Below are 25,538 nucleotides of genomic sequence, written 5' to 3' on the forward strand. Positions count from 1 at the left end.
CAAAGAAATTTGTTGACTGCAATTAATAAAACAGTGTGACTGGACAGGGAATATCTCACAAGCAAACAGTTTAGTTCTTTTAAATTCATTTATGGTAGGTGGACATCGCTGACTGAGCTGGTATTTATTGCATATTATGAATTGAGATGCTGGTGGTGCCGCCAGTGTGGTGGAAACAAATCACAAATAGCTTTCAAAATTCAGATAGTAGCTTGAGTAGAAATAAATAAACTCAGAGCTCTGAGGAAAGCTAAGGGAATGTGATACTTTGGCTAGCTCTAGCGAAGAGCTGGCACAGCCACATTGGCCAAACTTTTATTAGCAAGTCAGAGTTCCCAACAGCAGGACTAAATCTGTCCCCTGAGATCTCATGGATAAATGACAGTCTTTGCACTGTCAGTGCCTCCAATCATACATACATACAGGTGGGTGCTGCTGTGTCTGCAAGGAGGAAGGCAGGGAACCTCCATGTTCATACACTCTAAAGGACCTGTAAGACTTAATGGAGACCTTAAGACCAGAATGTGGAGGAGCTGGTGTTGGACTGGGGTGGGCAAAGTGAAAAACCACCCAAACCAGGTTATAGTCCAACAGGTTTGTTTGGAAACTCTAGCTGCTACTTGATGAAAGAGAAGCACTACGAAAGCTAGTGCTTCCAAATAAACCTGTTGGACTATAACCTGGTGTTGGATGATTTTTAACTTAAGACCGGAAGACATAGAAGTAGGCTTTGCAGCTCGTGCTCAAACTCCATTTTCCTGCCTTTTCCTGATAACCATCGAGGAGATTGAACCAGAATGACTGCAAGACCGACCGGGTATGAGACCCAATCAACAGCATCCACTTGACTTGCCTTCCATCCGCTCACTGGCCCACTTTGTGAGAAATATGGAACCGAGGTCTGACTGGTGCAGGAATAAGACCTGACTCTGTGGTGACCCGACATTGAGGAGGCCCATCTAGACTGAACATAAGACCCCCTGAATGGTCAAGGCAGTGAGTGGTGCTCAGGACCCCATCACAAGGAGTCACTTGCCTCGAGAAGCAGTGAACTCACTCATCGACATCTGGAATCAACTAGGAGCAACCATCTACGCAGGACATCGGTGAGACTGAAACTCCAAGGTTTCAAGTTCTGTTCCTCCCCAGTGTACTCTTGGCAAACATTCAAGCAAATCAGAACACAATAGATAAACTTAAAGCCAGATTCACCTTCCAAAGGGAATTAAAAGACTATTGTGCTCTGTTTCAGAGACATGGCTCAATCCTGCAACACCTGACTGTGCCTTACAACCTAAGGGCTTTTCGATTCACCAAATGGACTGTTCAGTATCCTCAGAAAAGGCAAGGGGCAGATGTGATCAGTGGAGTGCCACAAGGATTGGTGCAGGATCCTCTATTTTTTGTCATTTACATAAATGATTTGGATGCGGGCATAAGAGGTACAGTTAGTAACTCTGCAGATGACACCAAAATTGGAGGTGTAGTGGACAGCAAAGAGGTTATCTCAGATTACAACAGGAACTTGACCAGATGGGCCAATGGGCTGAGTAGTGGCAGATGGAGTTTAATTCAGATAAATGCCACGTGGTGCATTTTGGGAAAGCAAATCTTAGCAGGACTTATACACTTAATGGTAAGGTCCTAGGGAGCGTTGCTGAACAAAGAGACCTTGGAGTGCAGGTTCATAGCTCCTTAAAAATGGAGTCACAGGTAGACAGGATAGTGAAGGCGGCGTTTGGTATGCTTTCCTTTATTGGTCAGAGTATTGAGTACAGGAGTTGGGAGGTCATGTTGCGGCAATACAGGACATTGGTTCGGCCACTGTTGGAATATTGCGTGCAATTCTGGTCTCCTTCCTATCGGAAATATGTTGTGAAACTTGAAAGGGTTCAGAAAAGATTTACTAGGATGTTGCCAGGGTTGGAGGATTTGAGCTATAGGGAGAGGCTGAACAGGCTGGGGCTGTTTTCCCTGAAGCACGGAGGCTGAGGGGTGACTTTTTAGAGGTTTACAAAATTATGAGGGGTATGGATAGGGTAAATAGGCAAGTCTTTTTCCTGGGGTCGGGGAGTCCAGAACTGGAAGGCATAAGTTTGCGGTGAGAGGGAATGATATAAAAGAGACCTACGAGGCAATGTTTTTCACACAGATGGTGGTATGTGTATGGAATGAGCTGCCAGAGGAAGTAGTGGAGGCTGGTACAATTGCAACATTTAAGAGGCATTTGGATGGGTATATAAATAGGAAGGGTTTGGAGGGATATCTGGCCGGGTGCTGGCAGGTGGGACGAGATTGGGTTGGGATATCTGGTCGGCATGGACGGGTTGGACCGAAGAGTTTGTTTCCATGCTGTACATCTCTATGACTCTATGACCTCCTGGGGCTCTGATGTGATGGATCTTGGCAAGTCACTGCTCCCCAAACCTTTATATTTAACAGTGAAATGCCATCCATATGACCTACCGTGCAGATTCACCTCCACTATTCTGACAGTAGTCTACATCCCACCCCATGTGGAAGTGAAGAGTGCACTTGACAAAGTACAGAGGAACCTTGATTATCCAGCATTTGATTATCCGAATATCGGATTATCTGGCAAGATTGCAAGGTCCGGATGCTCGGCTAAACTATGTTATCTGGCATTCGATAATCCGGAATTTGATTAACCAAATGAAATACTCCCCACCCGTGTCCTTTGGATAATCGAGGTTTCTCTATACATGCTACAAACATCTGTTATGAACCAGGCCAGACCCCCTCAAAGTATTTTAAGTAGTTAACCTAGACCCTTATTTTGAAGGCAGTTGTGACGTGGATATTCCAGGTGTGATGCAGCTGGTCAAACCATTCAGCTTTAAGCAAATCAGAATTTATTTTAACACTACAATTGAAACACAAACAGAATTTAGAATAACTTAACTGACTTGATACAACAACTTAACAAAGCAGCTGTTCCAATTTCTGTAACATCCCATAATTACACCTCTTGGAAAAAAAGTAAATTCAAACACAGGTTCTTACAGGCAGGAAAGATTTCAGAGAGATAAGTCAGCCAGGGATCATATCCTGAAGTGTGGAACCTTTTTCTAGACCGCAGCAGCTTCTATGACTGCTACAACTAAACTAAACTGGAAAACATCTGAACTTGAAGAACTGGCCACTTCCTTGCCATTGTTAAAGTAGAGATTTCCACACCTCTGCATTTATGACTTCTCTTGAAAACACCCAAGGAAAAAAACCTTTTTAAAGTGACAGCATCATCACACATCCTTGAGAAGGAATACCTTTGTTCATTGTACCCGTGACTTCAATCAGGCCATCTTGAAAAACTTGCTCCCAAAATTCCACCAACACATCTCTTGTCCTACCAGAGGTCTGAACATCCTTGACCACTACTATACAACCATAAAAGATGCCTACCACTCCATCCCACATCTGCATTTTGGAAAATCAAACCACAACACTGTGCTCCTCCTCCCCATTCACAAGCCAAATTTGAAACGTGAGGACCCAGTACAGGACGTAGTGCAGAGTTGGTCTGAGTCAACAGAAGAGCTTCTATGGGACTGCTTAGAGTCAATGGACTGGTCCATATTTAAGAACTCAGTGGCCAACTTAAACGATTATGCCACTACCATTAGAGATTTCATTACTGCATATATGACTGCATGCCGAAGTAGTTAATTCAAATGCTCTCTATACGGAAACCACAGTTGTGGTTTCCAACACTGAACACATCTTTTGTTTACAATGATTAAAAGTGAATTTGGCTTACTGAAATGCTCCTGAGAACAGATTTGGACCTTGATGGGAGTCTAGGCATCATATCCAAATGACTGACCGCCCGCCCACCCTCTCTCTCTCTCTCTCTCCCACACTTTCCCTGAAGTCCTACACAGGGGTGTACCCTAAACCCTTCTTCCCCAGATAATCTCTCCAACATTGTCCGGAGGGCAAAATATTGCAGTAAAAAGTTGCGTGTGTGTGTCTATGGGTGCGTATGTGTGGCTCTGTGTGTATTTCCGTGTGCGCTATTTTGAGACTCACTCCACAAAGGCAGCAGCAGTCTTGCTGTTGGTGTCCAGTCTGGCTGCCCTCTGGTGGGGGCGGAGGTGCGGACCGGGGGGTGGGTTTCGACAGGGTTGGGGGGGCAGGCAGGGTGGTGGGGACTCACGCACGGTGTGCTGCTGCCTCGTCTCCTGAATGGAGAGTGGACTTCACAAGTGCTCACTGTATCAATCTCATTGAACTGATGGAGCGGCGGGAGGATTCAGCAATGCTGCAGGTCCTTTACACACAAGTGTGTTTCTGCTCAGAAACAAACCCTGAGACAGACAGACGGAACAAGGTAGGTAGCGTGAGGGAAAAGGAAACTCCAGAGTCCCAGAGAAGAGGCATTGGATCAGTTACCCAAATAATCAATTATCCGAATGAAATACTGCCCACCCATCTCATTCGGATAATCGAAGTTCCTCTGTATACTCTTGCACTCTCTTCTGTCAGGCAGAAGGTGTAATGGTTTCTATACATGTATTATCAGATTCAAGACCAGCTTCTTTCCTACTGTTAACATACTTTTGAATGGACCCCCTTAATGTTAATCTTGACCTCTGTATTCTGCACACTATTGTTACCCTCATGCAGTTGTAAAGTACAGTCTACCTGTAAAGCACATAAGACAATACTTTTCCATGTATCTCAGTATACGTGACAGTAATAAATCAAATCAAATCAACCCCTGATTCACTTTGTGATTAAGCATCTAAGTTAGCCTTGAACGTACTTAACAACACAGCCTTGACAGCTCTCAGCAGTAAACAATTCTACAGATTCACTACCCTCAGAAGAACTTTCTCTTCATCTCAGTCTTAAATGTGTCAACCCTTATTTTGAGATTATACCCTCTGATCCTAGACTCTACAACAAGAAGAAACAATCAAGTCCCTTAAGATTAGAACATATAACAGTACAGCACAATACAGGCCCTTCGGCCCTTGATATTGTGCCAGCCTTTTATCCTACTCTAAGATCAGACTAACCTACATATCCTTCATTGTACAATCTTCCATGTGCCTATCCAAGAGTCAGTTAAATATCTCTAGTGTATCTGACTCTACCATCACTGCTGGCAGTGATTCCACGCACCCATCACTCTCTGTGTAAAGAATTTACCTCTGACATCTCCTCTAAACCTTCCTCCAATTACCTTAAAATTATGACTACTTGTGATAGACATTTCCACATTGGTAAAAAGTCTCTGGCTATCCGCTCTATCTATGCCTCTCAACATCTTGTACATCTCTATCAAGTCACCTCTCATCCTCCTTCATTCCAATGAGAAAAGCCCTAGCTCCCTCACCCTTTGTTCATAAGACATGCCCTCCAGTCCAGGCAGCATCCTGGTAAATCTCCTCTGCACCCTCTCTAAAGCTTCCACATTCCTCCCATAATGATACGACCAGAACTGAACACAATATTCCACGTGTGGTCTAACCAGGGCTCTATAGAGCTGCAGCATAACCTCGTGGCTCTTAAACTCAATCTCCTTGCTAATGAACACCATTACACCATATGTCTTCTTGACAATCCTATTAACTTGAGTGGCAACTTTGAGGGATCTAAGGACATGGACTGCAAGATCCTGGTGTTCCTCTGCACCGCCAAGAATCCTGCCTTTAACCCTGTAGTCTGCATTCAACTTCGACCTTCCAAAGTGAACAACTTCACATTTTTCCAGGTTGAACTCCATCTGCCACGTGTCAGCCCAGTTTTGCATCCTGTCAATGTCCCAGTGCAACAATCTACAGCAGCCCTGCACACTATCCACAACTCCACCAACCTTTGTGTCATTGGCAAATGCACTAACCCATCCTTCCACTTCCTCATTCAACTCATTTATAAAAATCACAAACAGCAGAGGTCCCAGAACTGATCCCTGCGGAATACCACTAGTCACCGAGCTCCAGGCTGAATACTTGCCATCAACCACCACTCTATGTCTTCTATGGGCCAGCCAATTCTGTGTCCAGACAGACAGGTTTCCATGTATCCCATGCCTCCTTATTTTCTGAATGAACCTACCATGGGGAACCTTATCAGATGCCTTGCTAAAATCCATGTACACCACATCCATTGCTCTAACTTTATTAACTTGTTTTGTCACATCCTCGAAGAATTCAATAAGGTTTGAGAGGCATGACCTGCCCTCACAATGCCATGCTGACTATCTCTAATCAAACTATGGTCTTCCAAGTAATAATAAATGTTGCTTCTCAGATTCCTCTCCAATACTTTGCCCACCACTGATGTAAAACTGACTGGTCTGTAATTCCCAGGATTATCCCTATTCCCTTTCTTGAACAAGGGAATAACATTTGCCACCCTCCAATCATCTGGAATTACTCCAGCAGACGGTGAGGACGCAAAGATCATCACCAAAGGCTCAGTAATCTCTTTCCTCGCTTGCTGTAGTAACCTAGGGTATATCCAGTCTGGCCCAGGGGATTGACCTATCCTTATGTTTATCAGGATTTTGAATATATCCTTCTTCCTAACTTCAACCTGTTCTAGCATATTAGTGTGTTTCAAGCTATTCTCCGAAACATCAATGTCCCTCTCAGTAGGGAATACTGAAGCAAAGTATTCATTAAAGGTGTGCCTTACTTCTTCCAGCTCCTGGCACAAATTCCCTCTACTATCCCTTATCGGCCCTACGCTCACTCTTGTTCTTCAGGTAGAATGCCTTAGGGTTTTCCTAAACCCTACACGCTAAAGATTTTTCATGCCCCCTCCTAAGTCCATGCTTCAGTTTCTTATTGGCTACCTTTTAACTCTCTAAAACCCTGTCTGATCCTTACCTCCTCAACCTAAGAAAGGTTCCTTCTTCCTCTTGTCTAGATGTTCCACATCCCTTGTCACTCAAAGTTCTTTCAAACACCCATCCCTTCCTTGCCTCACTGGGACAAACCTGTCCAGTACAAGCAGCAGGTGCTTCCTAAACAATCTCCACATTTCTGTTGTGCATTTCCTGGAGAACATCTGTTCCCAATTTAGGCACCCTCGTTCCTGCCTAATAGCATTGTAATTTCCCCATCCCACTGAAAGACTTTCCCATACGTCTGCTCCTATCCTTCTCCCCGAGTATAGTAAAGGTCATGGAGTTGTGCTCACTACCACCGGAATGCTCTCCCATTGAGAGGTCTGACATCTGGTTTCCCCCCTGGTTGATGTATCTACATATTGCATCAGGAGCCCTTCCTGGGCACACTTGACAAAAAACTGCTCCATCCAAACTAAGTCGGTTCCAATCAATATTAGGAAAGTTACAGTCACCCATGACAACAACCCTGTTACTTCTGCACCTTTCGAAAATCTGCCTCCCAGTCTGCTCCCCTCTGTCTCTGTTGCTATTGGGGAGCCTATAGAAAACGCCCAAAAACATGACTGCTCCTTTCCTGTTTCTGACCTCCATCCATTCTGACTGCCGATAAACCCTCCTCAACTATCTCCTTTTCTGCAGCTGTGATACTATCCCTGATTAACAATGCCACTCCTCCACCTCTTTTACCACCCCCCCCACCTCTATTCCTTTTGAAACATCTAAACCCCGGAACATCCAACAACCATTCCTGCCCCTGTGATATCCAAGTCTCCATAATGGTTACAACATCATAGTTCCAAGTACTGATCCATGCTCTGCGTTCATCACCCTTATTCCTTATATTTCTGGCATTAAATTAGACACATTTTGGCTGAAACATAAAATCATCTTCTTTGCACTCTTTCTTCAGAAGGTATAGTGTGCGTGTGGAAATATTACTCAGTTTCAATTTATTCCCCAATTCCAGTTTCTGTAATGATATCATTCCAATTTTGCACTGTGCAACCTCCTTTCCCATGTAGCTGTCAGTTACAAAAGTTAGATACCAATGACATAACTGTAGCCTGATTTAGTTAATCAAGGAAAGGCCTTACTCATTTCAAGTAGATCTCCTCTTCATTGATAAGCAAATCAAAATCAGAACCTACTGAAATGTGGCAGGATCAATGCTGGCAAACTGCAAAGATAATTTTAACTATTGCCTTGGCCAATTCCTAGATTTTGCCAAATATACTCTTTGAAAATGTCTCCTCTTAAAATAAAAATGTAGGTATGCATATGCATGCTTATTAAACTCTTAATTCAGCATATTGTATAATAAATTGGAATCTGTTTATGAATTTTACATGTATTGAAGATTCCAAAATAAAATAAGTCTAAATGTGGGCAATACAATGTTGCAGATTACTGCAAATACCTTTGAATGTGTCTGACTGATAACTCAATACAGCAAGACTCAAAAAATCAGCAACACGTTTCAGAATATTTATAATCATAACCTAAAAGTGTTCCATTTCTAAAACATGTTTTCTTTGTTTTTGCTTCACTATGTACCAGAACATAGCAGTAGAATTTTGGCTCAAGGTAACATATAGGAAAAAGTAAGGACTGCAGATGCTGGAGATCAGAGCTGAAAAATGTGTTGCTGGAAAAGCGCAGCAGGTCAGACAGCATCCAAGGAGCAGGAGAATCGACGTTTCGGGCATACGCCCTTCTTCAGGAATGAGGAAGGTGTGCCAAGCAGGCTAAGATAAAAGATAGGGAGGAGGGACATGGGGGAGGGGCGTTGGGAATGCGATAGGTGGAAGGAGGTTAAGGTGAGGGTGATAGGCCGGAGAGGGTTTGGGGGCGGAGAGGTCAGGAAGACGATTGCAGGTCAAGAAGGCGGTGCTGAGTCCGGAGTGTTGGGACTGAGATAAGGTGGGGGGAGGGGAAATGAGGAAGCTGGAGAAATCTGCATTCATCCCTTGTGGTTGAAGGGTTCCTAGGCGGAAGATGAGGTGCTCTTCCTCCAGGCGTCGTGTTGCCATGGTCTGGCGATGGAGAAGGCCAAGGACCTGCATGTCCTTGGCGGAGTGGGAGGGGGAGTTAAAGTGTTCAGCCACGGGGCCTGTTTCCACACTGTAAGTAATCTAATCTAATCTAAACTTTGAGCAAATTAAGGAGAATTGATGCTGAAAGCCAATATGTAGGTCACAACTTTGATACACTGGTTAAAGAGGGCTATACACTGCTACTGCTCAACATCTGTGGTGGAAGGTGTAAATGATTGACACCATATCCACTTTCTCCACCACCAATGCTAACTAGCAGCAATGTGTACCATCTACAAGATGCACTATAGAAACACACCGAGGCTCCCTTAGACAGCACTTTCCAAACTCTCAACCACTACCATAAAGGAGGGCAAGGGCAGCAGATACATGGGAACACCACCACCTGAACGTTCCCCTCCAAGTCAGACATCATCCAAACTTGGACAGCCATTCCTTCAGTATTGCTGGGTCAAGATCCTAGAACTCCATCCTAATAACATTGTAGATCTATCTGAAGAAAATATACTGCATTAGTTCAAAAAGACAGCTCATGACCACATACTCAAGGGCAACTAGTGATGGACAATAAATCCTCACCTAGCCAATGATGCACACATTCAGTTAATGAATAAAAAGAGAAAACCTATATACAGTTTTCTTTTCAGGCTGTATAAACAAGGACAACAGGCTATGTATTGTAATTATATATTCACATAAACTGATATGCACATTTCAATTTAAATTTAAATAAAGTGGCAATGAATTTCAGTGATTATTTAACCATAAAAATCGATCCTCCTCAGAAAATAATCTGCTTGCTTCTCCATTGTCTCTAATTATGTGAATATGGAAAATATTTCCACATCTCACCACTGAACATGTCAATAAATTAAAAATTGTTTTTTTTAATTGATTGTTAAGGGATATTCGTAAACTTGCAGTTTATGAAATAAACAGGAAACTGTTTTTCTACATTCTTTTAAAAAAGAACAAAGGTTCATCTATTATTTCTGTTTCTAAAAATTCCCAAGCCATTCTGTCAGTAATTCTAATGCATTCCTCAAGTTAAATCAGAAATCCCCCTTGACTCACTGAATCCTGTGTCAAAACTTTCTTTAACCTTAAATAGAGGTGGCTAATTTGCTCAGTATGAGTGTAACATTGAAGTATTAATCTTGCTTCAAAGTTGAATTCCAATGTGCGACAAGATGACTCCATTCTAACAATCCTCTGCATCACATAAACAAAAAAACTTGTTTTCCCTAAAAATGGTTCAAGATGTGGTCTGATTCCTTTAAAATGCACTCTAACGATTTGCTGTCTGGAATTTGCAGAAATGCAGGATTTTGCCAACATAACCCATCCTAAAACATCACATCCTGTCAACTGAGTTTTCAACTTGAACATTTACCTTATGGTTGCTGCAAAGATCAAACATACCATCCTGGTAGGATATTATGGTCGTTGTCATTAAGTCATGTACAAAGTATAACTCAGGTAAAGAAAAACAGATGAAATAAAGAAAATTATTTCTATATTTCGGTATCTATAAAAAGGAGCATCTAATGGCTGCACGGTGGCACAGTGGTTAGCACTGCTGCCTCACAGTGCCAGAGACCCGGGTTCAATTCCCGCCTCAGGCGACTGACTGTGTGGAGTTTGCACATTCTCCCCGTGTCTGCGTGGGTTTCCTCCGGGTTCTCCGGTTTCCTCCCACAGTCCAAAGATGTGCAGGTCAGGTGAATTGGCCATGCTAAATTGTCCGTAGTGTTAGGTAAGGGGTAAATGTAGGGGTATGGGTGGGTTGCGCTTTGGCGGGGTGGTGTGTACTTGTTGGGCCGAAGGGCCTGTTTCCACACTGTAAGTAATCTAATCTAATCTAACCTGCCAGAAAAAAAATTACACACCTTATTTCTAATCGACCTGCACTTTGTAGATTCCCTTTTATCACACCCTATCTACTTCTTAAACAGGGCAATCGGACATCATAATTGTCATGACAGTCCTGTTTTTTTAAAATAGGTTATGTCTCCACAATTTCCTAAAAATAGTTGAAATAATCCAGAGAAGATTTGTGTGGAAATTTATCCTCCTTCCTTTAAAAACCATACAACACGGCATTCCACAGCATGTACTGGACTGATATTCTTCCACCCCACATTGTCCCTGCTGTGTCCAACTGAACTGTCACTACCTTTTTGGCACTGGGAACTCCATCACTGATGGAATCTTTTAAATGGTCCACAAAAGAGAGCTGCCACTGGCTGGACATGTCCCAGATGATGTCATAGCATAACCTCCTATCTTTAACTGCCCCTCCTTTAGACTCCTACCTTTGGTCACCCAACTGTCCATCAGTGTGTGGCCTTCCCAGGGCTTTTCATGTCTCTCAGTTTTCACTTTCATTAATGTGGCCACCAGGTGAAACTTATCCCTTCCTTACATAACTCTCAATCACGGTCTCTGGTCTCCATTCTTGACTTCACTAAAGTTTCCACTTTGCTCAGACACCAATTGTCACTTTACGCTTTCCTAAAAAGAATTCTCCACGGGTAACGCTAAAGAGGATAATCCCAATTTATTGCCTCTGCCACAGTTTGCTTTCAAAATCTGTCAATCCAGCTTTCATCCTTCTCACAAATTTAAGATTGTTTAGGTCATCAAAAGTCATAAATAAAATCTTATACAAGTATCACTGTAGTATTACTTGAACTCCTCAATCTTTCCTCGACTTTTAATACAGTCCATCTCTTTTGCTTCCTTTTTCGTACTGTGGGACTACTCTTCTGCAAACCAACATTGTTAATGCAACTTCAGCAATGGCTTCTTTTCAGATTGTGCACTTTCACTTCCAAGGAACTATGTTTAAACTGCCCCACTCCTGTTCCACTTCCATATGCTGCCTTTCAACTTAGTCCAGGAGATCTGGATGTTGAACTGATTTGGGTGCAGATGAGAAATAACAGTGTAAAGAATTGACTATTCTACAGGACCACTAACAATACCCATGTAGGAATGTAGGACAAAGTATCCAACAAGAGACATTGGATGTTTGTGATAAAGGGATGGCAATTATCATGGGTGATTTTCATTAACCTATAAACTGGAAAGATTAATGTGGATTGGATGAGGAATTCCTAGATTACCATTTACATAAATCAAGATAGTTTCTTTGAGTAGCACATTTTGGAAATGACCAGACAACAGGTTATATTAGACTTGGTACCATGCAATATGTCAGGATTAATGAATGACTTCTCAGTAAAGGCACTCCTCAGATGCAACCACAATATAATTGAATTTTACACCCAGTTTGAAAGGGAGAATTGGTTTAAGACCCTTTTAGACTGATGGGGAAATATGTGGGCATGAAGGCTTAGATAGCTGAACTGAATCAATACACCAGGCTCGATAGATCCATAGACAAATGGCAGATATTGAAGGCAATAAGAAAAGTTTAACGGGAGGATCCCCACCCATCCGTGGTTAACTAGTTAAGGGAGGACTCAAACTTAAGTGGTAAGCCCAAAATTGCAAACAGATGATTGGCAAGTCAGATGATTGGACAGAATGTAAAAGAAAGACAGTGAGTGAGTTGGCGAATCTACTACCGTTGCAGGCAAAGCATTCCATGCCCCTACTACTCTCTGAGCAAAGAAACTACCTCTGACATCTGTCCTATATCTATCACCCCTCAATTTAAAGCTATGACCCCTCATGCTCGCCGTCACCATTCTTGGAAAAAGGCTCTCCCTGTCCACCCTATCTAACCCTCTGATTATCTTGATTATCTTGTATGTTTCTATTAAGTCACCTCTCAACCTTCTTCTCTCTAACGAAAACAGCCTCAAGTCCCTCAGCCTTTCCTCGTAAGACCTTCCCTCCATACCAGGCAACATCCTAGTAAATCTCCTCTGCACCTTTTCCAGAGCTTTCACATCCTTCTTATAATGCGGTGACCAGAACTGTACACAATACTCCAAGTGCAGCCGCACCAGAGTTTTGTACAGCTGCAGCATAACCTCATGGTTTCGGAACTCGATCCGTCTATTAATAAAAGCTAAAACACTGTAAGCCTTCTTAACAACCCTGTCAACCTGGGTGGCAACTTTCAAGGATCTGTGTACATGGACACCGAGATCTCTCTGCTCATCTACACTACCAAGAATCTTACCATTAGCCCAGTACTTTGCATTCCGGTTACTCAGACCAAAGTGAATCACCTCACACTTGTCCGCATTAAACTCCATTTGCCACCTCTCAGCCCAGCTCTGCAGCTTATCTATGTCTCTCTGTAACCTACAACATCCTTCGTTACTATCCACAACTCTTTAGTGTCGTCTGCAAATTTACTAACCCATCCTTCTACACCCTCATCCAGGTCGTTTATAAAAATGAAGTACAACAGTGGACCAAACACCGACTCTTGCGGTACACCACTGGTAACTGGACTCCAGGATGAACATTTCCCATCAACCACCACTCTCTGTCTTCTTTCAGCAAGCCAATTACTGATCCAAACTATATCTCCCACAATCCCATTCCTCTGCGTTTTGTACAATAGCCTACAGTGGGGAACCTTATTGAACCTTATTTAAAGAGGAAAAGAGTCGGTAATGTGAATATTTACATTCTAGAGACTGAGGAGGAGAAAGTGAGGACTCCATTCCTGATGAAGGGCTTATGCCCGGAACATAGATTCTCCTGTTCCTTAGATGCTGCCTGACCTGCTGTGCTTTTTTAACACCACACTCTTGGTTCTAGAGATTGAGAATGGGAATTTAATAGTGGATAAGAAGGATTTTGGGCATGACGAGTGAATATTTTGCTTCTATTTTCGCTATACAGGACAAAAAAATTCCAGTTATATCTGTAAATTGAAAGATGGAAGGAAGAGAGAAGCTTGGTGAAATTGCAATGATTAGGGACGTGGTACTGAGCAAACTAATGGAGCTGTAGGTTGATAAGTACCCAGACCCTGACAGATGCATCCTTGAGCCTTAAAAAAGGAGACTAATGAGATTGTAGATGTGTTTATTTTTCAAAATTCACTAGTACGGAAAGTAGCAAATATAACTCCTTTAATCAAGAAGGAAAAGAGGAAGCAAACAAGAAACTATTGGCCAGTTGGTTTGATGTGTGAAAGGTGTTGAAATTGATCATCGAGGTGGTTATGTTTGGACAGTTAGAAAATCACAAGGGAAGAAACAGCATGGCTTTGCAAAACAGAAACCATGTTTAACCAAGATTTGGAGATGCCGGTGTTGGACTGGGGTGTACAAAGTCAAAAATCACACAACACCAGGTTATAGTCCAACAGGTTTAATTGGAAGCACACGAGCTTTCGGAGCGACGCTCCTTCATCAGGTGATTGTGACAATTTACATGCAACTCAAAGATAGGTAGCAAAGTGAAAAAGACACAAGGACATTGCAAGCAAACAGACAGGTTGAGTGAATAATTTATGTGTCACAAAGTTAGTATGTAGATACAGCATGTAATTAAGGTGAACAGATTGCATTCCTCTATTAAGAAATAAACTGAACATGAAAGTTAGGATGTTATACTTCCATTATGAGGCATTGATAAGAATATAGTGCGCAGTCTTGGTCTCGTTATTTAAGGAAGAATATAAACATATTAGCAACAATTCAGAGGAGTTTTGCTTGACTGATACCTGGAATAAGTGAGGAGAGGTTTGATAGGCTGGGCTTCTTTCCAATGGAGTTTAGAAACATGAAGGGTGGCTACATTGAAATAGACAAGATCCTCAACGGACATGGACAGGATGTTTCCTTTTGTGGATGAGTCCAAAGTTAAGAGCACCATTTGAAAATTAGGGGTCACCCTTTTAGGGACCTTTTTTTTCCCTCAGAAGGTTGTGCAATTTTGAACTCTTTGCCTCAGAGAGCAGTGGAGGCATGGTTATTCAATATTCTTGAGGCAGAGGTACATAGATTTGTGCTGGGTAACAGAATCTATGTTATCGGGGTAAATGGAATGTGAAATCTGAAACATGAATAGATCGGCCACAATCGTATTGAATGATAGAACAGGCTCAAGGGGGTGCGCTCAGAAGTTCCACTTTATTCGTACATATGTGTGTACTGAAGCCCCCAAGTATGGTAAAAGGATCTGTGCATGAAGAGGATCTGGGATATCAAAGAGCTTGTGGCTGAGGTAAATGATTTGAAATAATACTCAAATATCTGTACCACATTGCTGATCTTCACTGCCATTGACAATTTGTTTCAAACTCAAGGCAACAGGGACCTTTTAGGCACCCAAAACACACATCATGAGCCAATGCTTTGCTTGACTGGATTGTGAAAATTAATGTTTTTCCTCATTAAACAAGAAAGAATGGTTTGTAAGATACAAAATTTACTGCATCTTTTCGGCTGTATATGCTTTAATTATTTTGCTGTTGCATTTACCTTTCTTATGTTACAAACTTGAAATATTCCTCAACAAAAGGAGCACTAATTGGCAAATTTTGCAAGTCCATGTAAGGCTTGGTGTTTGCATCTTTGCGTAACTGTGCTGGAGTTGGACTATTGCTGACTGCTCATTTCAATCAAGGTGCTGTAGACCCAGAGCTGTATTCATTATTTTTTGTCTAACTTTACATAGTAACGCAAAACTGCTGATGTGTCACCTGTCACAGAATTCCCAGTCTCTGACCTGCTCATGTAGCTCAAGTATATCTGTATCTGGTCCAGGCATCCTCTGGTGAGGGATAACTGTTGTGGTACACCTTTGTATAGGTATGCCTATAATCTTGGGTACATCACTGGATAAGAAATTATGCACGAGACTGAGCAACAAGTATGCTAGAGTGGGTTTACCAGTGGTATCACATATGGGGTTCACCACACTCATCCAAGTAGGTGGGGGGGTGCGCTTGTTTTCAGCAGTTGGAAAAGGAAACACAAAACAGTTGCAGCTGGAATTCAGGTTCTTAAAACAGTCAAAAGAACCTATGGGACACTGAGTGTTACTGTAGAGAAAGTGTCGGAGACTGGATAAATTGATTTGAATTTCAATTAAGCAGAAAGAAGGGAATCAGTGACAGGATGAATTGAGGCCCAGGGACTGCAGAGGGAGACCAGTCCTACTTTTGCAGCTGTAGTTTCAGGTAGTCTGTTGTTTCGGAAAACAAATGAGTGACAGCACAGGAAAGTGGTGTGTCAATAGATTCGCGATTTTAGAGAGTGTATTTTTGGAAGGAGAGATTAATTGAGTAATAACAGGAACAAGTGAAAGTCAGGGCCACTATAATAAAGTAATAAGTAAGCAAAGTATGATCAGGCAAGTTAATAGTATTCTTAATTAATAATAGTTTTCTAATAAAGGGAGTAACTAATGGGCTTAACGGAAGTCATGGCAGCAGAGCTCACACCCATGATACACTCCTCCTGTGCTATGTGACAAAATATGGAAGCTTTTTGTTCTCCCATGTGCAGGAAGTGTGTCTAGATTCAGCCACTTGCTTACCATGGTTTGGAACTAGAGCTACAGATGAATTCACCTTGGAACATCCAAAAGGCTGAGCATATCCTGGATAACATGTTCAATGAAGCGTTCACAGTGGAGGTTCTTTTTTTTCATTCAGAGATTAAGGGCAATGTTGGCCAGACCAGCATTTATTGCCCATCTTTAATTCCCAGAGGGCAGCTTTGAGACTATTGGGCGGCGGTGGCACAGTGGTTAGCACTGCTGCCTCACAGCACCAGAGACCTGGGTTCAATTCCCGCCTCAGGCAACTGTCTGTGTGGAGTTTGCACATTCTCCCCATGTCTGCCTGGGTTTCCTCCAGGTGCTCCGGTTTCCTCCCACAGTACAAAAATGTGCAGTTTAGGCGAATTGGCCATGCTAAATTCCCTGTGGCGTTAGGTGAGGGGGTAAATGTAGGGGATTGGGTCTGGGTGGGTTGCTCTTTGGAGGGTTGGTATGGACTTGTTGGGCCGAAGGGCCTGTTTCCACACTGTAATTAATTTAATCTACATTGCTGAGAGTCTGGAGTCACATGTTGGCCCAATCGGGAAAGGACAGCAGCTTCTGTCCCTAAAGGACAATAATGAACCAGATGGGTTTTTTTTCTGACAATAGTTTCATTGTTATCATCAGATTCAATTCTAGATTTTTACGGAATTAAAATTCCACCAAATGCCATGGTGGGATTCAAACCTGGATCTTCAGAACATGAACTGAACCTCAAGATTAATGGTTTAGCAATAACAGAACTTGGCCAACGCCTCCCTGGATGTGAAGGCTGAACAGGCAGAAAGGGCAGGGAAGTGGAAGACAATGACATAGCCAATGAATGTAAATCTCACAATGTTTGACTTGACCTGATTGATAAAGCAGCACAACCGCTTAGGACAGACTAGATGAACTGTACTGCTCTTCTGATATTTTTCTACATTCATATAATTTGATGCTGTAAATATGAATAAGCTATGCAGCACTCTTAGCCATCTCCTTCAAATTCTACAAAGCCAATTTTATCTTTGATGGCTGATGACAGAAGCAGTGAAGAGGTGGTTAAATTGGCAATTGTGTTTTCTCCAATGAGTTTTTATCCATGGCCATTTGGATGAGCATGACTTAACTTCTATCTCACCATTAGCTTCTTCCAGTCTGCTTCTGATGCTGATACACTTAGCGGCTTTTGTCTCAAACTTCTCAAGCTATCTCAAAGTGCTTCACAAACAATGAAAAATATCTTCAGCAGCAAAAACATATGTCTACAAATATGCCAGTTACTGTGCACACAGTGAAATACTATTCACACCAATGTATCAAGTAACTAGATGTTTTGTTTTAATGGTCTTGGATACAGCTACATGCAAATATCTCTTTTGGTTACTATCAACATTCATCACAGCTCTTGAGATTTGATAATTGGGATGCATCCCAAAGGAGAGAGTTTATTTTACACATAAGGAAAACATAAATCTTAAGGTATGCAAACTGCAGAATGGTTTCAATTAGAAGCTCTTAACTACAATGAACTACATGTACAAAGATATTAAGATAAAAGGAAAAATTTCTTTCTTAAACAATACTTCTTGAATGACTAATTACTACATGTTATGCAGCACTGTAAGTTTATAAATTTACAAAAAATTGATCTGCTTGATAAAAATATATTCATTCTGAAAGTTGCAGTACAAATATAGATCTCACTATGCTATCTTTTACTTTTCTACAACAGCATTACTGTTTTTTTAAATTACCTAAAAATGTCCAGATTGAGTGACCAGAGATGGAGGAAGTGGATGAGGTGCTTAATGTATATTTTGCATCAGTATTCACAAAGGAGAACAACCTAGTGGATGGTGATTCCAGACAGGGGTATGTAGATATTTTGGGGCATGTCAATATGTTAAGAAAACGGAGGTGGTGCTGTTGGATGTTTTGAAAAGCATTAAGGTAGACAAATCACATGATGGGATCTATCACAGAATTTGTAAGGTGGCAAGGGTGGAAATTGCTATGCCTTTGTATGAAAACTTTATATCCTCCTTAGTCATACAAGAGGTCTCAGAGGACTGGAAAATAGCCAATGTTCTTTCTGGAGGGTGTTTAAGGAGGGCTACAGGGAAAATCTGGGATATTAAAGGTTGGTGACTCTTACATAAGTGTAGGGAAATTATTGGAAAAGGGATAGGATTTACTCAGATTGGGAAAAATTAGCAATGGGCAGCATGGCCTTTGCAGGGGAGGTCACTTCTTACAAACGTGATTGAGTTTTTTTTGACCAAGTGATAAAGATGATTGATGAAGGTAGGGCAGTGAATGTTTTCTACGTGGACTTTGGCAAGGCCTTTGACAAGGTGGCTCAAGTCAGACTGATTCAGAAGGTGCAGTCACATGAAATCCATTGAAATGGCAAAACAAATAGAGAACTGGCTTGGTCATAGGACAGAGAGCAAAGAGTAGAAAGTTGTTTTTCTGACTGGAGATCTGTAAGCAGTAGTGTCCCTCAGAGATCAGTGCTTAGACTCTCTTGATTTTTATACATATAATGATTTGGAGGAGAACTGATTAGTAAGATTGTGGATGACACAAAGATTGGGGAAGTTGCGGATAGTGAAGAAGATTGCCAGAGAATACAGGAGGAGATAGATAGGCTGGATACTTGGGTCAGAAATGGCAAATGAAATTTCATCCAGGCAAATGTGAGGTGATGCACTGTTGAAGGTCTAATGCAGGAGCGAAGTATACAGAAAATGGCAGAACTCTTAGAAGCATTATTATACAGACACACCTAGATGTACAGATCCATAGTTCTCTGAAAGTGGACAAAGTTTTTTTCCCAGGGTAGAAATATCAGTTATTAGGAGACACAGGTTTAAGATAAAAGGGGGTGAGTTGAAAGGAGATATGAGACGAAGTGCTTTTATTTTAGACAGAGGGCTAAGTACCTAGGATGGCTGCCAGAGGAGGCGGTAGAAGCAGATATAAATAATAGCAACATTAAAGAAGCATCTGGACAGATACATGAATAGACAAGGAGTGCAGGGAGAAGGACTGAGCAGAGGCAAAAAGGTTTTTAGTTGGGAGAAGCTTGGTGGACCAAAGGGTTTGCTCCTGTGCTGTACTGTTCTTTGAATGTAAAACATTTGCAGAATGAATCACAGATGTTAGCAACTGTAAAGCTCAAAAGGTGAAACACCTCATCAATAAAGTTTCATTTTTGCAAAATCAAATTGAGAGACATCCTACTAATTATGCAAAATACTTCTGGCTTAATTTTCTTTGACCTGTTACTCATCAGTGATTTGTGCAGATTTTTTCCCTGTTTCTTTCTCCCTTGATGTTTTTCTCCATTATCCATAGCTTCTTGTTTTAAATCGGAAAGAGATGACAATCATCTTTTCCACGTCCATCATTGTACTGGATTCATTAATGCTGGAAAAGGAGGACATTTCCAGGGGAGAGCAAAATGGGTGATGTTAGTTCGCCTTTTATTGCATTCTTGACACCAATGAGGCAGAACAGCAGAGTATGAACGAAATTAATCAATCACAGCTGGGGCATACAAAGTCAGTGCCGGGCATTTGCATCTGAAAACTGCATTTGATGTTAACAATTTCACCATAAATTTGATGGATTTGCCTCACAAAAATGTGGACATTATTATACCTTTTATGTAACTAATTTGTCATGAAATCCGTGTAATCAGTTTTTTTGGTTGTAATGACTGAATGAGTGAATTGATAGTAGTTCATTTCATATTTATGTAATTTTAGAGACACATGCCATTAATGGTTTTATGTCAGGAAGTGACAACATAGCATTTGTCTTTTCAATAATTAACTGTCATGTGCTACCTAATGTAGATCACTTCTTACTGTGTGCATTCATTAAAAGCTTACAGATATAGCTCTAATAATTCTTGATGATACGGAAAAGCAAAGTTAGGCCAACACTAGAATTCCCAGTACAACCACTGACTGTTTCTGCCCATTGCATTTCATTAACTCTCAGTGCATTTTCCAAAATCTTTTGGTGACAAGTATGCTGTTATAAAGTAGGATATTATTTTAAACTCAAATGTGACACTTTCAGATTTTGAGTCACTTCTTAAAATATCTACTTGTTACATTTTGTACAGAGACCCTTGTGCAATAAAATCCAGACAAGACTAAGTTTGCCCTGGGGAGTTTTAGCATGAAATCACATGGGCTTACCCGGTAAAATGCTGTTGTCAGTGGCAGCAATGTAGCTGCAACATAATATTCTTCAGAAGCTGAACAATCCTGGAAGAAATAAACAGGAAATGATAAATCTTGATATCTTACATTCCATTCATTTGTAACCAAATTATCTCCGTTCAATTACCACCCACCTGTTTGATAGAGTCGCAATGCGTGGATGAATACGATTAACTAGTCCCAACAATAATTGACTACAGACGATCTTTGGGGACCTATCACTTAGTTTTAAAGTGTACTATTGGGATACAAGCTACATTTTGAATGAGTAACATGAGACAGAACTTGCAGCAATTTGCAAAGAATGATCTTGCTAAACGTCCCAAAGGTGAACATACATTGTACTCAGCTCCTTTGAAAGATATGCAACTTTATGCAAAATTATTCTCAATATTAATTACTGAGTCATTAGTAAATACCAACAGTTCATCCAAAATGGTTTGACACATGTGCATTATTTTAACCAAAATGCCAAGAATGTTTCTGAAAGCTATCATGAGTCCCAGAGCAATAAAGTTCACAAAAATCAGGCTGTAATCTTCTGGCAAGGAAATATTTGGAATGCCAAGATGCACTCCGACTTTTAGACCACAGCAGGGCTCCATTCTTGGAGACTGTGTCCAAATTTTAAACTACAACAGCTGCACTTTAAAGTCATAGACACTTTTCAAGTCATTCTCAGGATGTTGTTTCATTAAAACTACTACTGATCAGAGTACCATGAGGTGGCAATTTTCAGAGCACTGAAATCTGCTATGTTTGTGTAAACTGTTTTTTTGCTAATTATTTACTTTTAAGTAACTTTATTTTTAAAAAGTTACTATCTCCATTTTACAAACAAAAATAATTTTTGAAATTTACACCAGTACCATATAGAATTCGATGTCCAATTTTACAAATTCAAACAGATATTGCACTAGTTATTGGTTTTTTTGTTAGAGCATGTTTTGTAGCAGAAATAATGACATACCAGTCAAGGCACAAGAATGGTGGTGCTTTCCTAGTTAAGAGACATGAATGAAGAAACAGCATTCAGACTCTGACTATTAGCTGTGATAGACAATAATGACCTTTAGGGAGCATGTGGTGGAGCTATTGTAGCAACTACATGCAGGAAGTGTTAAGAAGATTTTCGTAACATTAAAAACCTATCCATTGGAAGGATAACCAGACCTCATAGGGTCAGTGAAATAGAAATTACAGTGAAAGAAGTATAATTGGAGTTCTACAGCTCAAAATTAGTTATCTATCAAACATCACAAGCTTGCATTACTGTCCTTTCTTTATGAAATGTACTTAGTTGCCCCTGGCTGGTATAAAGCTATTCCTAACTATATGGAATATCAAATAAATTCAATAAAGTGACAGCAGGGAGTAAGTAAGGACTGCAGATGCTGGAGATCAGAGTAGAGAGTATGGTGCTGGAAAAGTACAGCCTATCAGACAGCATCCGAGGAGCAGGAGAATCTGTGTTTCGGGCATAAGCCCTTCATTCCTGATGGAGAACTTACACCCGAAACGTTGATTCTCCTGCTCCTCAGATGCTGTCTGATAGGCTGTACTTTTCCAGCACCACACTCTTGACTATAAAATGACAGTAGCCTTAATTATCATAGAAAAATGTTGAGAGATTGAGAAACAAGATCAGTAGATGCTAATCTGCAAATGCTTCCTGTGCCATATGGAAGATAAGTTAATAGAAAGAAAAACTGGAAGAACCGAAGATGCTGTAAATCAGAAACAAAAATAAAGAAGTTGCTGGAAAAGCTCAGCAGGTCTAGCAGCATCTGTAAAAAGAAATCAAAGTTAATGTTTCCAGTGACCCTTCCTCAGAACTGGTGGTAACAAGAACATTTTCAGTTTATACACGATAAGGTGGGGAGGAGAGGGTAAGGAGTAAACAATTGGTAAGGATAGAGCCTAAAGAGAGACAACAACAGTTGGACAGACAAAGGAGTCGATAATGAGCCTGCTGGGAGGATGACTAACTGTTAATGGAGATTGTTAGTGGCTAACAATAGGTAGTGTGAAATGGCAGACTGTGATAAGACCTGGTGTGTGCAGTAGAGGACTAGGACATGGGGGAGTTCAGGCCCTAAAATTATTGAACTCGAATTTGAGTCCAGAGGGCTGAAGGGACCCCAAGCGGAAAATGAGATGTTATTTTACCAGCTTGCGCTTAGCTTCGCTGGAACAGTGCAGCAAACCTGAGACAGAGATGTTGGCCCAGGAACAGGATGGTGTGTTAAAGTTGCAGGCAACTAGAAACTGAAAGCTCAGGGTCTTTTTTGCAGGCAGAGTATAGATGTTCGACGAAGCGGTCGCCAGTCTACACTTTGTTTTCCCCATCCCCACCAGCAACCATATCCAGAAGATCATCAGCCTCCATTTCTGTCACTTCCAACCAGATGCCACCACCAAACAGATATTCCCTTCCCTTGTCTGCCTTCCTCAGGGACCGTTACTTCTGGGACACCTTGGTCCATTCTTCCTTCACTCCCAACACCCTTCCAGAATCCCGTGGCACTTTCCCCTGCAACTGCTGAAGGATTGTAATTTCAATTTCCCATTTAACGCTTCCCCCCCCTCAGTATCCAAGAGCCCAAATGTACCTTCCAGGTGAAGCAGCACTTTACCTGCACTTCTCACAACCTAGTCTACTGCTCACAATGTGATCTCCTCTACAATGGGAAACGAAGCATGGACTGGGTGACCGTTTAACAGAATGTCTATGTTTTGCCCGCAAAAAAAGACCCTGAGCTTCCAGTTGCCTGCCACTTTAACACGCCACCCTCTTTCCAGGTCAACATCTGTCTCAGGTTTGCTGTAGTGTTCCAGTGAAGCTCAGCACAAGCTGAAAAACAACACCTCATTTTCTGCTTGGGGACCCGTCAGCCCTCTGCACTCAAATTCAATAATTTTAGGGCCCGAACTCCCCCATGTCCTAGTCCACTACCACACACACCAGATCATGCTACCACAGAGTCTGCCATTACAGACTAACTATTGTTAGCCACTAATAGTCTCTATTAATAACCTTTCACCCTCCCAGCTGAATCGTTAGACAGTCCGCTGTCTGTCCAACTGTTGTTCTCTCTCTTTAGGCTCCATGCCTACCAATCATTTACTCCTTTCCCCCTCCCCCCCACCTTATCTTCTATATATACTCTGGTTACCTCCTCTTCAAATTATACTTAGCCACACTTAAGATTCATGTACAGACCAATACCTTTTGGAAAGATATTCATGTTTTCAATGAGTGGTAAGATTTTAGTTTTTGGTGGTTGAGAGGATTAAAAAAAGAAAGTGAATAATGTTAAAAACAGGCATTTTAGAGAAATAACAAGAAATTAAATAAATACTAGCTCTAGCAAAAATAATAAGATGGTATCAAATATGCTATCTTGCAATAATATACAATGGGAAAAATGTCTACAACCCTGAAGACCTGAAACCAAACAGAAAAACTTGAATGGAAAATCTGTACATGGATCATGATAAAATCCTGTAAAATGACGCTATCCTGTAAACGTCCATGCAGACTTTCTTAGGTGTTGTGGTTCTGTTCGCCGAGCTGGAAATTTTTGTTGCAAACATTTCGTCCCCTGTCTAGGTGACATCTACAGTGCTTGGGAGCCTCCTGTGAAGCGCTTCTGTGGTGTTTCCTCCGGCATTTATATTGGCCTGTCCCTGCCGCTTCCGGTTGTCAGTTTCAGCTGTCCGCTGTAGTGCCGGAGGAAACACCACAGAAGCGCTTCACAGGAGGCTCCCAAGCACTGAGGATGTCACCTAGACAAGGGACGAAACGTTTGCAACAAAAATTTCCAGCTCGCCGAACAGAACCACAACAACAAGCACCCGAGCTACAAATCTTCACCCAAACTTTGAGACTTTCTTAGGATTTAGATGACACTTCCTCAAACACTGCAGTTTGTGATATGCATGATATTGAAATTAAAACAGAAAAAAAAGTCTATATTGGTGTTTATCCTCAAAACAAACCAGAATTACAATTCTATGTATCAACTCCATGTTCTTGTATCCCTTTACCTCTTGCCTTCAACCACCAATCTAACCTAATCTTAATGTCTAATGCTACAATTAACAGGGTCACAATCCTCTGTTTCTTCTTCTCCCACTCTTAACTGTTTGGCATTCAATGTCATACAGATATTCATCACTCACTGAGTGAGCTGCTTTTTCCAGTCATGTCTGAATGGAGCCAAGTGAGAGCACGGCAACACAACTAGACGAGAACTCCTGCACTTCCTAGCTGTATTTATAGTTAAGCTATTTTTTAACCTCATCGTTTTGGTAGTGTCCTCAGTTGACTCTTTTAAGACTGCTATTAAATTTACATAAAACCATTCCTTTCCTGAATGTAACCCCTAAGGTGGTCCTCCGACTTACATATACAGTAGATATATTTAAAGTCTTTTAAGGTGCTGATCCTAGATACCTCATTTTCTGACATTAATTTGATGAATGGCACGCTTCCAGTGAATAATGAGACTGTGATCTCTCTCACACAATGTTTATGTACTTATTCCTCACTTGAAAATAAGTGAGCTGTAGTCAAATTTCTAAGCATCTGTTTGCTTGCTTCTCTCTAGTTTTTAATTCTGATTTTACATTCCTACTAGTTCCACAGCCTTTAATCCTCTCCCAGTAGTTTAAGTTTGGTCTTGAAAATCACCCACACTAATTTAACTACACTTTCTACACTTGCCATGTTCTTTCACTTTTCTAACAAACTACACAAGCTACTTTTCTGAATTTTGTTTTGCTGTTTCTAATTATTTTTGTTGCGCAGATATCGAGCAATTTCATCTCATATTTTTCCACTTGGGAACATATCTGCAGTCATCTATTCAAAATACCTCATTTAACTTT

General features: G+C 41.3%; 1 protein-coding gene across 2 annotated transcripts in view; it reads right to left on the minus strand.

The window, feature by feature from the left end:
- The window catches only part of sbf2 (SET binding factor 2), a 588,991-nt gene that overhangs the window by 150,714 nt on the left and 412,739 nt on the right, over positions 1 to 25,538 (minus strand). For both annotated transcript variants that reach the window (XM_087996565.1, XM_043705904.2), the window contains one exon: positions 20,622 to 20,690. In XM_087996565.1, the coding sequence (XP_087852691.1) occupies positions 20,622 to 20,690 (69 nt within the window). The remainder of the gene's footprint in view (positions 1 to 20,621; positions 20,691 to 25,538) is intronic.

The sequence above is a fragment of the Chiloscyllium plagiosum genome, unplaced genomic scaffold (assembly GCF_037043375.1).
Source record: "Chiloscyllium plagiosum isolate Xiang-an unplaced genomic scaffold, Cpla_swu_hap1 HiC_scaffold_18, whole genome shotgun sequence".
NCBI classification, from domain to species: domain Eukaryota; kingdom Metazoa; phylum Chordata; class Chondrichthyes; order Orectolobiformes; family Hemiscylliidae; genus Chiloscyllium; species Chiloscyllium plagiosum.